This window comes from Desmodus rotundus, chromosome 6, assembly GCF_022682495.2.
Source record: "Desmodus rotundus isolate HL8 chromosome 6, HLdesRot8A.1, whole genome shotgun sequence".
Taxonomy (NCBI): Eukaryota; Metazoa; Chordata; class Mammalia; order Chiroptera; family Phyllostomidae; genus Desmodus; species Desmodus rotundus.
The window spans coordinates 77229534-77246365 of record NC_071392.1 but is presented as its reverse complement, the minus strand read 5'-3'; the positions used below and the strand labels follow the sequence as shown (position 1 = coordinate 77246365).

At 51.0% G+C, this 16832-nt stretch overlaps 1 protein-coding gene across 3 annotated transcripts in view; it reads left to right on the top strand.

Moving 5' to 3' along the window:
- PODXL (podocalyxin like) overlaps positions 1–15350 on the top strand; it is a 61410-nt gene extending 46060 nt beyond the window's left edge. For all 3 annotated transcript variants that reach the window (XM_053926794.1, XM_045191167.2, XM_024554976.4), the window contains exons 2-8: positions 4529–5074; positions 6455–6747; positions 7059–7130; positions 9357–9504; positions 9782–9843; positions 10115–10282; positions 11274–15350. In XM_053926794.1, coding sequence (XP_053782769.1) covers positions 4529–5074; positions 6455–6747; positions 7059–7130; positions 9357–9504; positions 9782–9843; positions 10115–10282; positions 11274–11471 — 1487 coding nt within the window. In that variant the 3' untranslated portion in view covers positions 11472–15350. The remainder of the gene's footprint in view (positions 1–4528; positions 5075–6454; positions 6748–7058; positions 7131–9356; positions 9505–9781; positions 9844–10114; positions 10283–11273) is intronic.
- The last annotated feature ends 1482 nt before the right edge of the window (positions 15351–16832 follow it).

Here is a 16832-nt window from a genome sequence, read left to right as displayed (position 1 = left end):
AGAATACATGATTATTACGCACTGCCCCACATTCCCTTCATTAGACTATTCTGCTTGCCATGCTGGGCCTGCTGCCCATGGGTATCATACCCACCTCTTGTCCTGGAAGTGAAATTCTGCCCTTGCCTCTAGGACCCAAGGGAACCGGCGTCCATCCCCCTGGAAATCAGCACCGTCTCTTAGCATACCTGCAAATGGCCACAACCTCTTAGAATCAAATCCACAACACCATCAATGATCATGTACGTTACAGTTTTATGAACCGCTTAGGCAGAAAGAAAGCCACTGGCAAAGTGTGATGCTGTACAATGATTTCTAATACATCCTTATATCAGAGACATGAAAAATATGCATCTTAGGATGCATGAAACACAGTGTTTCTCAAATCCTTGGTGGAGGGAGACCTGTGAGCTCTTTTAAGGACCAAAGTTAGAATGCCAGTGAGTAGGTCATACATGATAATCCACTCTAACACTCTTATCTCTCCGAGACCTGAGATTCTTCCTATTCTTTATCCCAGGGTACTTCTGACAAGTTAACTTTATTTAACTGCCATGGAGCCCAGATTGCAGTCAGCCAACTACGAAAACTGTTCAGAACTGGTTCCAGCTGCTTGAGTCAGCATACTGAGTCCGAAGTCTGTGGCATGCATACCTATATTGACAAGTTCAGCCTGATAGAAGACTATGATTACCTCTTCTGTTCTAGCACCCTCATATTATATTTGTCAGAGTTCATGCAAATTTTTAAATCCTCACCTGAGGACATGTTTATTGATTTGAGAGAGAGACACTGATGGGAGAGAGAAACATCGATCTGTTGCCTCCCTTTCACTCCCTGACCAGGAATCGAACCCACAACTTTTTGGTGTGCGGGACGATGCTCCGACCAACTGAGCCATCCGGCCAGCGCTATGCAGATGTTTTTTAGTGTAGGCCTTCTCCTGGGTCAGATTCTGTATTCGTCTTTCTGTGGCATACTGGAGTCTGACTGTTTTTATAGCTTTGGGGAAAATGAGGAGTGTGGAGATGAGGAACAGGAATGGCTTTCTCTGTCAGCGAGCTCTAGTGAAGTTATTCCGAGTTCTCAGGCAAGGTGGTAACCGCATCATCAGACAGGGGAGCCGTGACTGAGTCTCCTGAAGTGAGTTCCATTGCAGACTGAGACTCAGAGGTGCTCGGACTCATCTGCACTCGTTCGCACGTCACCGTTCCTATTCTCAAGGTCCTCCGTATGTTCGCGTCAGAGAACTGGGGAGGTTATGAGTGAAACTAACACTGTAATCTGGCAACTCATAGGGTCAAATGTTTCAGTCTGACTCTTGATCTTCTCAGCTTTTCCACTGCAAGCAAGCAGAGACCCTTCACTGTAGACAGCCTCAGAAAAGTCTCTGATTTCAGTCTGTGCTTTGATAGGGCGATTTAGGAATTAGAACTCATCCCTTTCTTTAAGCCCGTCGTTTTCACTGTAGTGACTTTTGTCTCCCCCGAGGGGACATTTGGCAATACCTGGGGACATTTTTGGTTGTCTCAACTGGAGAGGGGTGTACATGTTACTTGCATCCGGTGGACTGAGACCAGGGATGTTGTTAAATATCCCATAATGCAGAGGATAACCTCCTGCGGCGAAGAAGTATCTAGCCCAAAATGTCAATAGTTCTGGGGCTGAGAAGCCCCTTTTAAGCTATTCTGCACAGTGAGAAGTAACCGTCCTTTCCACATCCTTTAGTGCCAATACTCCCTTCAGCAATTCAGATCTCTTGCCAAAAAAGGATACTGTGACATGATCAGATATAAGCACCATTATTATTATTTTTAAAATATTTTATTTTATTTTTGATTTTAGAGATGGGGAGGGAGGGAGAAGGGCAGGGTGAGAAACAGTGGTGTGGGAGAGAAATATAGATTGGTTGCCTTAGGTATACACCCCAATGGGGGATGGAACCTGAAACCCAGGCCTTTGCCCTGACCGGGAATTGAACCAACGACCTTTTGGTTTGCAGGACGATGCCCAATCAACTGAGCCACACCAGCCGGGGCAGAAGCATCATTATTTTATGAACTATGGAGGCAAAACCACTATCAAATCATAACACTACAGTGATTCTTAACACACTTCCTGGCATGCGTGCCCTTCCTGCCACCGTGCAGCAGTGCTCAGCGCTGCCGAAGCCGCTTCGTGGGCACTTCGTTCTAGTTGATAGGTGACACTGTGACCGCTTCTCTTGGTCATGTCCCTAAACACATGCAAAATTTCAACTGCCTCCAGTCCCAGTCACTAATCCTTGAGGTCCTCTTGCCTACAACGCTCCTGAAACACAGGTCTGTTTCTCCGTAGCAAAGCGTGTTCACCTGTGCATGCGTGTGCCAGACATCGGGATATTGCCTGGCTTGCAGAGGAGCTGGAATTACTGGACACCACGCTTAGGGCTACTAGGAATATCACCTACATCGGGCTATAGAACTGGTCCGAAGAGGCCAGCCCTGCTCACCAGCACCAAACACGAGGTTCTGAGGCTCTGGCTTTGGACCGTTACCCAGCACCACCTCCACGGCTGCTTGTGGCTGCATCTGAGTTCCTCCTGTCGGCCACCTCTTCACACACTGGCCGGCGCCGGCAGGGAAGGGTCTCATTCACAGCAGCTTAGCACACGCTTGAGCTCCAGTCACAAGGGAGGCTGGATTGGCGAACATATGGCCTGTTCAGCAGCTGCCATCAGTGACAAGTCCTGCTGCCCTCGGCCTCCCTGTGTGGGGAGTCCCCCGGTCATGGGAAAATGGTAGCTTCTGACGGGCTACAAAGAATGACAAAGATCCACTATACCCCTTCACAGCACACTCTCCCTTCTGCTCGAGACAGAAAACCAGGAATTGTCCTGGATTCTCCTCTTCACTTAGACTACCATCAGCAGGTAGTTGGCTTTGTCTCCAAAACGTAGTCTTGAATCCATTCTCTTTCTGTCTCTTGTGTTAATACGTTAGCACTGTTGTTACCCATTTCATCTGGATTCCTGTCATAGCCTCTCCTCTTCCCAAGTCTACACTTCCACCCTTTGAATCCATATATATTCTCTGAAGCAGCAAGAGTGTGTTTCTTTGTAAATCACCCAATAAAACTTAGCTTTAGCCCTGACCCATGTGGCTCAGTTGGTTGGGCATCGACCGGCAAAGTAAAAGGCTGCCAGTTCAATTCCAAGTCAGGGCACATGCCTGGGTTGTGGGTTCAGTCCCTGGTTGGGTCGTGTACGAGAGGCAACTGATCGATGTTTCTCACGTTGCTGTTTTTCTCCCTCTCTTTCACCCTCCCTTCCCCTCTCTCTAAACATAAAAAAATAAAATCTTTTGCAAATGTATTCATTTAGAAGAGCTTATTTGCTTTTTTTTTTTTTTAAACTTAGAATAAAGTTAAGTCCTTATTTGGTCTCTAAGGAGAGTGATCTTATATCCCATTTCATGTAGGGTATGATTTTTAAGAGAGAGAGCCTCCTGTATTCTCAGAAATACGTGGTTTGGACAATAAGTTCCTGTCATTTTACCTGTAAGGCCCTGAGTCCCTGTTCCTCTCCTCCCCTCACTAAATGCCACTCACACTTGTCTTCTCTTGGCTCTTCTCTATACTTTGGGGCCTTTGCAGGTTCTGTTCCATCTGTCTGGTACACTTTTCCTCCCATTTCCCAACAGAGGTTTCTGCTTGTTATCCTTCAAGTCTCAGCTTAACGGGCACCTCTGAGCCTCCTTTCCTTAGCCCTCCATCTAACCAGCTGCCTCCCGTGACTTGAGGTTCAGTTGTTCTGTCTGCTTGTTCCATCTGTGTCTTATTAGAGTGGAAGCTCCCTGAGGGTCTGGATTCTATGTTTCAGTCATCTTTGTACCCCAGGGCCTGACAGGGAACCTGGCATCTGATGGTGCCCTCGAGAAAGAGTTTGTTAAACAAACAAGTAGAGAACCTTCATTCCCTGACCCCTGACAAGGTTGAGCCACCGTGCTGACCTGTCCTTTTTCATGTCCCTCACAGTGAACTTGGTAGTCGTAATTTGTGTCATGTTAGCCTGATCGTCAGTTTCTCCTTCTGGATCACAAGCCCTGAGAACGGGCACGTCTCTCTGGCTGTGCCTAGAACTGGGCAGTTTAACAGGTGGGGGTCTATGGGGTCTTCTGGAGGGTCACCTGCCTGGGGGCTGGGGAGCAGGCGGCACTGGTGGTCCCGGCAGCCTGGCTCTGCAGTGGCAGAGTGCAGGGGGCCCTTGGGGAGGCCAGAGACTTCACTGTGGGCGCTGTGTGCAGTGGGACAACAGGCCTCGCCTTTCTCTTCGGCACAGTTTCCCTTGACTTTCTCTGCTTCACTGTCAGTCTCCCTCTTAGAGGCTTCTTGAACCCCAGAAAAATCTGGGCACATCCAGAGCCCAGGCCTTCAGCAAGGCAAATGGCAGAGCTGGGAGCAAGGCTGCTGGATCCTGGGGAAGAGCTGGAGAAAGGTGCAGGGAAGAACTTCCAGCTACCCCCCTAACTTGATTCTGTGTTGTCTTTAGATACAACCAGCTCCATAGAAGAACATGTGGCATCCAAGCCAGGAGCAAGTATCCTATCCACGGACCCACTGATGTCTGTATCCCCAGCCCAGCCAAACACAACCACATCTATAGTATCCAATGACTCAGTCATCACCAATGTCACTGTGGGTGACCAAAAGGGTGTTCCAGATTCAGGCCAGACTAATCCACCAACACAGATGACTGTCCCAGCTGTCACAACGAAGCCAGAAGCCACAACCAGCCAGGATAGAAATAAAGATACAGATCCAGCGGGAGCCCAAAGTAGCCACAAAGCAGTCACTACAAACATCATGACCGCTACAGGGGAAAGTCCGGCGACCCCTCTAACCCCGAACATGGTTAGCACCGCAGGCATTTCTCCGGCTGTTCCTTCGTTGCTCGCCCCAACAGGCTCTCAACAAGTGCCTTTGGGCTCCACTGCTCCGAATGCCTCAGGGAGCTCACCCGTGGGACCTCCACCTTCAAGGAGTCCAGACATGATGACCAGCCACACCGCATCTCAGGGGACAACTAACACACCAAGTAAGTAGTGCCTTTCATTTTCAAACAAGAGGGAACTTTTAAATGCTTAGAGTCTATACAGTTGCTCAGCTGGAAGATGGAGATGCAGGCTGCAGGTTAATGGCGGTTGAATACACTCCACCTACGTTCTGTCCGCTTCCCATTTCAGTGCGTCCTGAGGAGAGGCCAGCGGCACGCCCTGCCCAGGCGGGCACGTGAACAAGCCAGCAGTCTCTTCGTGGGTGGGACGCTGGGAGGTCGCAGTGGCGGGATGTTACTAGAAATTCTCCAGGACAGTGTTTCGCACATGAGATTGATGGCTGTGTGCCGTAAAAACACACTTTGGCTTTACGCATACATGATGCAGTACGCATACATATAAGATACGTGTGACGTGCCCATAACTGATACAAATGTTCACTGAGCAGGGCTTACCCGTACTCTAGGTGGCATACCCTGATGTTTTCCATTCCATTCCATTCCCCCCGCCCTCTTTAAAAGGCTGGTCTAACCCAGTAAATTGCTTTCAGAAGTCACTGATGGGTCACGAGCCGTGTCAGGTCCATCGAATCAGAATTTCCGCGTGCAAACCTGAGAATCTGCATTTTCCAGACCTCCCCAGGCAGCCCGGGTGCATACTGAGGTTCACAGACTGCCGCTCCAGAGGAGGGCGGTCAGGTCCTGCCACAAGAGCCAGGACTCAGAGCTGGAGAAACCAGGGTTCCAATCCTGGCTCTGCTGCTTGTGAGCATGTGACATTAGGCCAATGGTCATGCGGCTGTGAGCTTCAGTTTTCTTGTTTATAAAATAGGGATAATTATGATACCTTCCTCCTGGCATTGTCGTGAGGATTAAATAAGAAAGTACCTTTGTTCCTGGCTGGTGTGGCTCAGTGGATTGAGCGCCGAACTGCAAAGCAGGGGGTTGCCAGTTCGATCCCCAGTCGAGGGCACATGCCTGGGTTGCAGGCCAGGTCCCCGGTGGGGGATATGTGAGAGGCAACCACACATTGATGTTTCTCTCCCTCTCTTTCTCCCTCCCTTCCCCTCTCTCTAAAAATAAGTAAGTGAAATATTTTTTTAAAAAGTACCTTTGGAGCACTTCCAACTGTCCCTCCAGGAAGTCAGCACCTCACTTAACATTAGCTGTTGCTGCTCATGTTACGGTCATCGTTGCCATTTCGTCAGTCTTGTTCCTACGCAGGCTCATCCAGTCTGACCCATCCTGCAATATGTTACAGGAATTGGCCTCTTCTGTGTGTCTTCTTCATGGGCTGCTTACTCCAGCTTGCAGTCTAGGTTGGGGATAAGACCAAAGAACTGAGGAAGCTAAGTACAAGAAGACTGGCCTTTTTCGCTTAGAGGTACCACTCATCTTTTCTCACCACCTTTGTTTTCCCAGCCACAGCACCATTGCTTATCTCAGCTGGAAATCAACAGACGTGCACCAAGATGCCAGCCGTCACTGGGACTGCTCATGCCATCTCTGGGGCCACTCCTTCTGTCCCTGGGGACTCTCCCTCCATCACTGGGGCCTCTCCCTCCATCGCTGGGACTCTGCCGCCTACAGTTTCCCCATCAGGACCCGTGACCCCGCCTCCTGTCGGACCCACAAGCTCCAGCACTCAGTCGGCTCCAACTGCCCCCCAAGGCCCCAACATCCCTTTTCCCACCTCAGCGCTCAAGGATGAGAGGGTAATTCTAGCAGGGGGCGGGACAGCTAGTGAGCCCAGGCTCCGATGGAAGGGGCTCTGTCTGGGAAGAGTGTTTCTGTTCTTCTCCTAACCCTAACACCCCCCCACCCCCAACATACCCACACAGTTTCTGGCTTAGACAGCCCAGTAGCCAGTAACACACCTGGCTCGGAAACCCTGGCCCAGCCCAGCCCCTGGCTGCCATGAACTCCTTTTATATCTCATTCACCCAGGGGGAGGGAAGGAGGAAGGGGTCAAAGATGAGGTCCCGTCAGTCTCAGCCTGAACCCTAATCCCAGTGGCTTCTTGCAGATTAAGTGTGAGCCTCCCAAAAGGCTGAATGAGACGATGCTCATCCTTAACATCACGAAAACCAACCTCTGTGTGAGTACCTCGCTACCCTAAGTCCCACCCTGATTCCCACCTTCAAAATGCAGTTTAACCGCAGGGAGGAAGGGAATGGAGGGTTCCTTCACAGAAGGGACTGAGAGACGTGTTCACTTCCCTGGTCTGGTTTTGTCCTAGCAGGAGATAGCGCCTGCCCATCTTGTACAGGGACAAAGCGAGGTTGGGACTTCTGTAAATGAAGCCACACCCCCAGGGCAGCTGCAGGGCCTGAAGCACCAGGTCTCCTGGGCTTTCACTGGGTAACTACTTGCTTGCTCTGGGAGTTTAGAGACCCCAACCCTAGTTCTTGTTTGCCTCTAGCTCAGGGTGACTTTAAGTCTATCTCTTTGGGCTTTAGAGGCCTCAATTAAAAAGAAGAGTCTTGTCCTGACCCGTGTGGCTCAGTCAGTTGGAGTGTTGTCTTATAGATCCGAGGGCTTGTGGTTCGATTCCCGGTCAGGGCACAAGCCTGGGCTGTGGTGTTGGTCCCCAGTTGGGTATGTGCGAGAGGTGACCCATCCATCTTTCTTTCCCTTTTTCTCCCCCTTCCCCTCTCTCTGAAATCAATAAGCATGTCCTCAGGTGAGGATAATTTTCTTTTCTTTTTTTATTAAATGAGAGGCTTGGTCTGCCTAACTCTCCCTGTTCTTATTGTCTGGTTTTCTGTTTCCTGGTCCATGGCTTCAGTGGAAGAATAGCATGGAGGGAATCTTCCCCTAACCTGAGAAGTCAGAGCTCCTGAGCATCAGAGAGTCATTGCCAACAGCTGTGCTTATACTTGGGGTGGGGCGTGTGTGTGTACACACGCATGTGCGTTGGTTGCAGGTGTCAGCGTGCCTGTGAGTACATTTGCATGAAAACGAGAGTGTAGCGGTGGGTGCCTTCACACTGCCAGTCTCTGAGATTAAGCGTTTTACTCAGTGAATGGCTAAGCTCTGTGAGTGCGGGTGATGGACAGCTCACTGCTGCCCTCTCCTGGTCAGTTCCTAGTTTCACAAACACCCGGTAAGAACTAAACAGAACATTGGTTTCTAAGAATGGAGAACTTGGCTTTATGGCACTTGAATGGCCTGTATTTTCTGTAGTGGCTTCCTTGTGGTGTCCACGTTGTTGGTATTTCTCAAGTGAATTTTACAAAAGCACACATTTAGACCAGAGTTTTCAAAGGGAGCAAGTGGTGTCCCCCTGAGGTTGGGCTCATTGGACCAGGCAGGGTCCGCCAATGACACCTTCCCTCAGGCCCTCCTTTTGGCTAAAACTTGGCAGGTTGTGTCTTTGGGTGTGAGAAGCATTTTTTCTCTCTTTTCTCTCTCCTATAAAAGGAAGGTGGAAAGCCCTGGATCCCTACCTGGGGTCAGGCCGGGGGAATTAGTAAGCCTAAGGAAATTCCAGGTAGAACCCCAACAGATGGAGTATGGGGGGCAGATGGGGAGGGTTCTGAAATAAGCCAAACCAAGGGTCCTTTTCTTCATCTCAGTCCCTTATTCCAAATGTCAGCCCAGGGTGCCTCTGGGTAGCAGGGCGGGGTTGGGTGAAAGCTACCCACACTTAGCTTCTTCACCCTTACCCCTAAAGCCGTGTGAGCCAAGCTCTTTTTGCTTAGACATATAGAAGGCTCTCTCCCAAGACATCCCCCGGTGCATCTCCTAGATACCCCCACATTCCCCCAGTCAGTGGTGGCCGGGCCTTCCTTCCCGCCGGCCTGCTTTCGGTGTCGGAGGGTCTGAGCCTAGGGGACGGCACACGTTTGCACTCCAGGACAGATCTCCTTGAGCACAGAGCCACGGGTCCTCTCCTGAGGCCTCTGAACTGGGCCTCAAGGCTGGAGAGCGGTTCCCAGAGAACCGGTCTTCCCCACGGGCACTGCCTCCTCTAGCCCCTTCTAGGGAGAGAGGTAATAAGGGGCACTAAATTGTACCCTTTAAGAGCTTTGTGGGAGAAAAGGGCTCTGCAGTGAAAGGTATTGTCAACCATAGAAAGGATACACAGGGAGAAGGGGCTGGGGACTGACATTGGCATCGGGCTTAGAGAGCAGGGTCAGGTCCGGGAGAACACAGAAGTCGTGACTCCTGGAAGGCTTGGGAGTGGCCCCGGTGGAAGCTGGAGAGGGGAAGAGGTTTGTGCTGGGAACAGCGTCCTCCTGGCCTTGGCCCGGAGGGCAGCCTCGCCAGCCTAGGCTGCTGTCGGGATCCCTGGGGAGTCACCTGTGACCTCCCACAACAGGCAGGGAGCCCTTCGAATGACAAGCTGGCTGCACTGCTGTGCCGAGCAGCGAAAGCCAACTTCGACCCAAGCCGAGATCAGTGCCGTATATGGTTGGTCCCTGCTTCCGACGTCCAGGCAGTGGCAGTCAAAGAGATCACCATCCAGAGTGAGTTGGGGACAGAGAGGGGCTGAGCCCTTTGTGGGGTGGAAAAAGGGCGGGGGTGATAGTTCAGGAGCCATGGACATGGGTCACTGCTGGCACTCCCTCAGTTTCCTATGAATTGAATTGCCCAGCCATTCCCCTCCCAGGGCCGCCCCCCCCAGAGAGACAGTGCTCAGAGCGGGGAGACACAGCATGTCCCCCTGTTGGGGCCCAGTCTCTGTCCCTTCCCAGATCACTGAGCTAGAGAGCTGACGCAGCATCTCTCCCCCCTCCCCCACAGCAAAGCTCCAGCCCCAGGACCTGTACGAACTGCTGAAAAACAAATGGGATGACCTTAAGGCGGTAAGGCGGCCCCCATACCGTGTGCTGGAACAGACGGGGTCAGGAACCTGCCCCTTGGGAGTCCCTGGTCACTTTGCTCCACAGTCTCTGTCTGTCTCATGGTAGATGAACCTCTCATCGGCAAGCATCTAGAAGACAGGAGGACATGGGAGGGGGCAGCAGGGCAGTGTTGTGGGCCCCACCAATCCCCAGACGGAACGATACACAAGAGTTCAAAGAGAGAGTGATGGGAACCTGTTTGCCGCCACATAACTCTCTCTTTGCTGGCCAGGTGGGCGTCAGTAACATGCAGCTGGGGGACCAGGGGCCGCCGGAAGAGACTGAGGACCGGTTCAGCATGCCCCTCATCATCACCATCGTCTGCATGGCATCCTTCCTGCTCCTCGTGGCGGCCCTCTATGGCTGCTGCCACCAGCGCCTCTCTCACAGGAAGGACCAGGTGAGGGTTTCACTCTTCTGGCCAGGGAAGCAGACCAACCCACCGGGTGACTGTCACCCAAATTAGAGCAAAGTGAACAGGCCACGGACCCAGGCAGACATCAGCTGTCGAGGAAATGGACACCGGCCTGGTGGGAGGGAAGCGTGTGGGCTTCGGGAGTCAGAAAGACTTGGGTTAAGCCCTAGCTCTGCCTCTCTCATCTGTGTGACCTTGAGCAAGTCATATAATTTCTGAGCATTAGGTTTCTTGTCTGCACTGTGGGGAGAAGATCCACCTTGCCGAGCTGCTCCGAGGAGTCGCTCTTGTCAGCGGGCGTAGGTACCCCTGTCTAGCCAGGAGGCGTTCTTTCACCTACCTGACTACAATTCTCCACCCAGACTCAGCCCTGGTTCTTGACCCTGGCTGTGCACTGTGGGGAGCTCTAAAAACATTCCTGTACCTGGCGGCCTCATACGGCAACAGAGCGCAGTCTCGGGGTCAGTGTATTCATTAAAAGCTTCCCAGGGGACTCGACTATGCTCCCAGGTTGTATCTTAAAGATGGAGAGAAAGCACTGTCTCCAGACAGCCCCTGTCTGCAGCAGAGGTGTCTGTGTGCGCTGCCATACCCAGCGTGCTCAGGCTTGCAGAGGTCCTTGCCGCCCATCTGAGGAACGTGTTCTTCTTCAGTGGGGTGAGGCCGGGGCCTGGAGAGTAAGGTTTGTGGAGAGGGAATGGAGGGGAGAGTGTGGAGGACTCTGGAGAACGAAGTCCATTTGCTCTGACTCCATGGCTTTGCCACCGGCGTGACGGTAAGGGGAGCTGGGAATTTTAGGAGGTCCTTATCTCCCGCCTGTCCTGAGGCAGGCCGGTAAGCAGGATGGCCTCCAAGAGCACTTACTGCTCATATGAGCCAAACTGGGGCTCCTGGATTCTAGGGGTGTGTGTGTTACCTGGAGGCTAATAGTCCTCACAGATGACCCTTTCTCCTTGGCTCGTCTTCTCTACTCCAGCAACGACTCACAGAGGAGCTGCAGACGGTGGAGAACGGGTACCATGACAACCCAACACTGGAAGTGATGGAGACCTCCTCAGAGATGCAGGAGAAAAAGGTGGTCAGCCTTAACGGGGAGCTGGGGGACAGCTGGATCGTCCCTCTGGACAACCTGATGAAGGATGACCTGGATGAGGAGGAAGACACCCACCTCTAATCAGGTCTGCTGGTGGCCGCCGACAGTGCCACGGCGCTCCGGACCGAACCACCTCAAGTGCCAATTGGACCAGGGAGGAAAGTCCTCCACATTTGAGGGAAAGACTGGTGTGGGGGGCTAAGCAGACTCAGAGGGAACTGCCTCCCAATCCCCACAGGGCCTTAATTTTTCCCTTTTCAAGCTGAACAAATCACACTCCGTCTAGATTCCTCTTGTAAAATAACCCACTCTAGTGCCTGAGCTCAGTGCTACTGAAGATGAGAGGAAGGGAAATAAAAGAAAGAGCCTACTAAGGGACTTTAGAGATCATCTGGTAGAATCCCTCCATTTCACAGATGAGATGACTGGGGCCTGAGGAGAGTAAGGTCAAGATCACACAGCTACTTGGTGAGAGTCAGAGTGGACACAAAGATTCCTTCTTCCATCCCGTATGCATTCCTACCTGGCCACACCGCTCTGGTCACTTGTGCCCAGCCTGCGGAGCTGCCCTGGGCAGGGGGGGAAGCTGCCTGTCTGAGGACAGGATAGAAGGGAGGGCAGGGCTAGGTCCTGTCTCGGTGGGATCCGATTACTTGAAAGTGTAGGGCCCACGTTCAATCTCCTACCCCAGCCTCCACTGCCAGGGTTCCCGTCCCCTTTGCTCTTGCCCCTCCCTTCACTCAATTTTTATTCCCACTCTGTCTCAGGGCCCTGGAACTAACACAAGTCATTCATGACCTTGAGCCCCTTGTTCTGACTTCTGGTTTCTTGGCAGTTGCTTAGTGAGATTGGGACTTCATCCACACAGGACCCCCGGGGGAATGAGGTCTGCTTAGGGGTCTGTCCACAAGTGAACAGCAAGGGAAGCCATTCCTCCTAGGATGAGTCCTGGCCCATGGCCCGAGATGCTCCTGTAAGAGGCCCCCGAAGTGTTCCCTTGCCTCCCATTTACACCAGGGACTAAAATCCACAGCAGCTAGTGAAGGCAAACTGTCCTCTTTTGTTTATGCAGTACTCATCCAATGGGGGTGAGACCCGAGTTAGGGAACCCCACCCCGAGAGCCAGCGTGAACAAGCAGCTTTGGGACAGACTTTCCCGGGACCCCCGACAGTAGGGGGGTGGCCCAAGAGACAATCGGTTGAAACAGCCGGGAAGGACAGGCTTTACTGTTTCACGGGAAATTCGGGGACTTCAAGTTGCTGAGAGTTTGTTATTTTGATGTAGTTTGTTTGTTTGTTTGCTTGTTTTTTTAATCCAGCCCTCTACTGCCAAAGGCCGAAGCTCAAATGATAGGGAGACTTTCAGTTAGGTCATCGCACCGATTGCAAGTCTCCCGCGCCACAGGGCAAGAGAGGCCTGGAATGCTTGGTGCGTGTTTTAAGGTGCATGCGGGACAGTCCGGGGGACTGGCCGTCTGTCTGTTCCCGGCAACCTTACTCTTCTGCCATGGAACCGTGTCCTCTTCTCTATAGTCCTGCAGTTTCTGGTGGCATCTCAGGGAAACAAAAAAGCGCCCCTTTCTCAGTGGAGGCACGTTGAGGGAGCTCAGCAGTTAGTGGCCATGTGGAAGGCACCTGAGGACTGCACGTGGTGAGGTTTAATCTGATTTTCTGAGAAGAGAGAATCCTGTGTGGAATTTTGGACTTTGCCCAAGGTCTCTTATTCCTGGGAATAAATTACCTGGAACCGAGGAAGATGGGCAGAACAGCTTAGGAGAATGAAAATGGCCATTTCTGGGCAAAAAGGCAGAAGTTCAAAACCTGGAGGCAGGCCCAGGCTGTGATAGCTCTGATGAACTAGGCTCTCTCTGCTTTGGGATAGGTTCTGTTTTGGGGGGCTCTTTTTTAAAGGGTCGGGGGGAGGAGCTCAGGGGGAAGACAGATGTCCTTCCCCAGCTGCCTGTTCCTTCTTCATTTCATTTAGCCCTTTGGCCTTGGGGTTCAAGTTGGCCCCAGTGAATTTCCCAAGAGCTAGAGAGATGCTAGGCTAACAAGGGTCCAAAAGCATCTGCCCCCTTTCTCTAGTAGGAGAGGTTGGCAGGGTGGAGAATGGCCATAGTTTGGGGGAAAAGAGAGGGAATCTTGTCATGCTGGAAAAGATCTGATTTCTTCCTTCTTGCCCAGTATTTAGTTCATTCCACCCAGTGGGTTTCTATCATGACCCCTGGGGGAGAGGCCAGAAGGTTTCTACTCCTTTGCTGATTCTGGGTCATGTTTCACTCACCAGGCCTTTTGACCGAGACAGCAAATAAGTCTCTGAAAATTGACCAAAGGGCTCTGGAGGAGAGAGATGACGCCTGGCAGGGATTAGAGAGTGACAGTTACCCTCAGTCGAGAGCTGGTTCAGAAGTTCCTTCATCGGGTGCATCCCGACTGTGTTTCTCCAGCCTCTCGGGGCAACTGCAGACCTGTCAAAGGCCGTACAGCCGTGTTTCTGTAAGGGCCACATTCTTCCCATGTTTGTACTGGGCTCTAGCTGCTGGCTGCCAGTTCAGATTCGGGGGCTGAGGAGAGAGGGGAGGAACCACCGGAACTCCTCACGACTTCAAACACGTTGTACCAAAGGGAGATTATGAACTCTTCACTTCAGTGACGCACTGGTTTCCGTAAGCCGCAGAAAAGGCCAACACCACGGTCGGACAAGCCCAGGGGAGGCACGCCGTCCGGTGAGCGGGGAGCGAAGCAGCAGAGCTTTGGAAGGTCTTGGCATCGGCAGACAGAATGCGGGTGTAACGTAGACGCAGGCTCCTTGTTCCCCCTGGATAAGGAGAGCTAGCAGAAGGTTTCTTGAAACCACTCCTGAGCTTTATACCCTTTTTGACAATATGCTGGAGAAACTTAGAACGACGAGTTCAAGCTGATACATATATCCCTATTTTTATGGTTATGTAAATAAAATGGCCGCGTTAGTCCAGCCAGCACTGCTTTAAGTGAATATATTTTGGAAAAATATTTGTTAGACATAGAGGTAGCTTTTTTCTTTTCTCTGAACAGGAATGTAAATGTCTATTTTCCTAGAAATGACATGTTTTTGTTTGACTTTTCTTTAATGAAAAAATGAAATATAAGACAGGCTGATGACAAAGTATTTGTCTAGCATATCAGGCAGTTTATTTTCAATGTGGCCCTCACGCCCTCCCCAGCAAAGTCCCGGCCTGTTCCAGTCAGTGAACACTGGTTGGAAAGCGACCCCCCGGTCACTGGGAGAGTTTCAGAGACCTAGAGACCTAGTCCAATCTTTCACTCTGTTGTTTTCAACAGAAGCCCAGAAAGATAAAGGGACTTGGCCCAAATCACATGGTTAGTGACAGAAACAGGATTAAAACCTGGGCTGGCAGACTCCAGGGCTGTGTGCCTCTGCTTTTCTTTTTTTTTTTCTTTTTATTTTGAGAAGGAGTAAATTAAGACCTGCTAATTAGCCACAGGCATTAGCGTGACACAGGACAGAATTCCACGCTCAGTCTAGGGAGGACAGGAAGACAAAAACAAGTCTTCCACACTTTCTCTGAGTTCTCTAGGCCTAAGACTGACGTGAACAATTCTTTTCCGTCAGGAAGACAGTTTTGGATGAGCTGTTACCTGTGAATCTGCGACTAGCGGACTAAGGATCACAGGCAACAAGCTAGGGGAAGGCAGATGCACGGAGGTCTGGGGAAAACCCAGCCCTGAGCGACAGGAGGGGATCACTGTTCCCTGTGGTTCTGTGTTTTTACTGAATGTTAAACAGTTTGCCCAGGAAACTGGGAGAGCACTGTCTTGGTGGACAGGGGTCTGAAGTACACTGGAATTTACTGAGAAACTTCTTTGTAAAGGCTATACTTACCGCCATTTTCTTACAAAAAATATATTTTTGAAAATTGTATACTGTCAATTAAAGTGCTTTTGTGGAAGCTGGTTCAAGCCGCAGTGTTGTGCTCTGATTGGCTTGCGTTCTTCACTCGCGAAGCTGAAATAAAGGGGAGGGGAGGGGCCCCGAGCTGCGGACAGTTCTGAGATCACCGCAGGCTGTCCCTGAGCTCCTCACTGAAGAGACCTTGCCCTTCACAGCACTGTTCGACCATTGCTTTACCTCTTCCTTCCTTTTGCTGCATCAGATCGAATTGTGGGTCACCCAACACTAAAGAATTCAAGGGGCTGCTGCATCCCGGTCAGGTATGAAGACACTGGAGTGGAGACAAATAAAAATAGTAAACAGTTGGAGGTCCTGTCCTGACCCTCTTCCTGTCCATAAAAGAATCTGCTTACCTGTCATGAGAAGCCTCTGCCTGTCCCTCATCTAGATACGGTGAAGACCAAAGGGGTTCGGGAAAGGTAACCCTCAAAGATGACTCGGTTCTCTTCACCTGGGGTGGTATGATCTACCTGTGTGTCCTCGCTGGGAGGGAAGAACTCGGTCCCGATTCCAGAGGGAAACTGTCAGGCAGATCTGGTCCACGTCCATAGCTGCCATACAACAGTTTCCCGTGTGTCTGGCCGCCTACATTTACAGAACATTTGACACATGTTACTTAGGAGCTATCGCCACTCTACCAATAGGGAAATTAGATACAGAGAGTACAGATTCCCTTTAAGATTACATGGGTATTTAAATGGTCATGTGAGGCCTTGGATCTACATCGATTCTGTTAGCCTTACATTCCTTTTTTCAACATCACATTAATGCTTGAGTTCCAGCAACAAAGTGGACTTCTAGACTTCAACCACTGACACAGAATTTTCTTTCTATGCGGGAACTCTGAAAGGAAGTTCACATCCTTAGGGTGGACCAGAGTTGGACCAGGGGTATTTTGAGGTTAACTTGCAGCGTGTGCCAAGGATACAGAAAGGAATACAAGTACCAGGAACTCAGGCAGGCCCCTGGACCGTGCTGGAGGCACACTGTTCTAAGAGAATGACTCACAGTTTACTGCTGGCTACAAATTAGACCTAAGTCTCCATTCTCTTCCTGAATAGGTCATTCACCCTCCTCCCTGCCCTGCCAACCAAGAGCCACTCTCAGTTGTCATTTTTAATTTGTTATGCCTCTGTCACTCCCAGTCTCCCCTGTCCTTGCTTCTGGTCCCCAAGGGAAAAAGGAAAGAATAGGACTGGCTATTATAATTATCACTAGTGATGAATCCTGACATAGTATTTTTCAAGGACCCCGGCATCTTATAGATTAAAAAGTCAGCGGGATCCTGGCAAACAGGATCTGCTGCCAACATTTTTTTCAGAGATGCAAAAGTGAGGCAGAGAAGTTAAGACTGTGCCCAAAGCTGCAGTCACTGGCGGATCTGGAAATTAGTCGGACTGCAGACTCCTGCGCTGGGCTCCCCATTCCTACGGCCCAAGTTCAGAGGCAGCTGTACATTACATGCCGTGAACGTCACCAAGGGTCCTAAT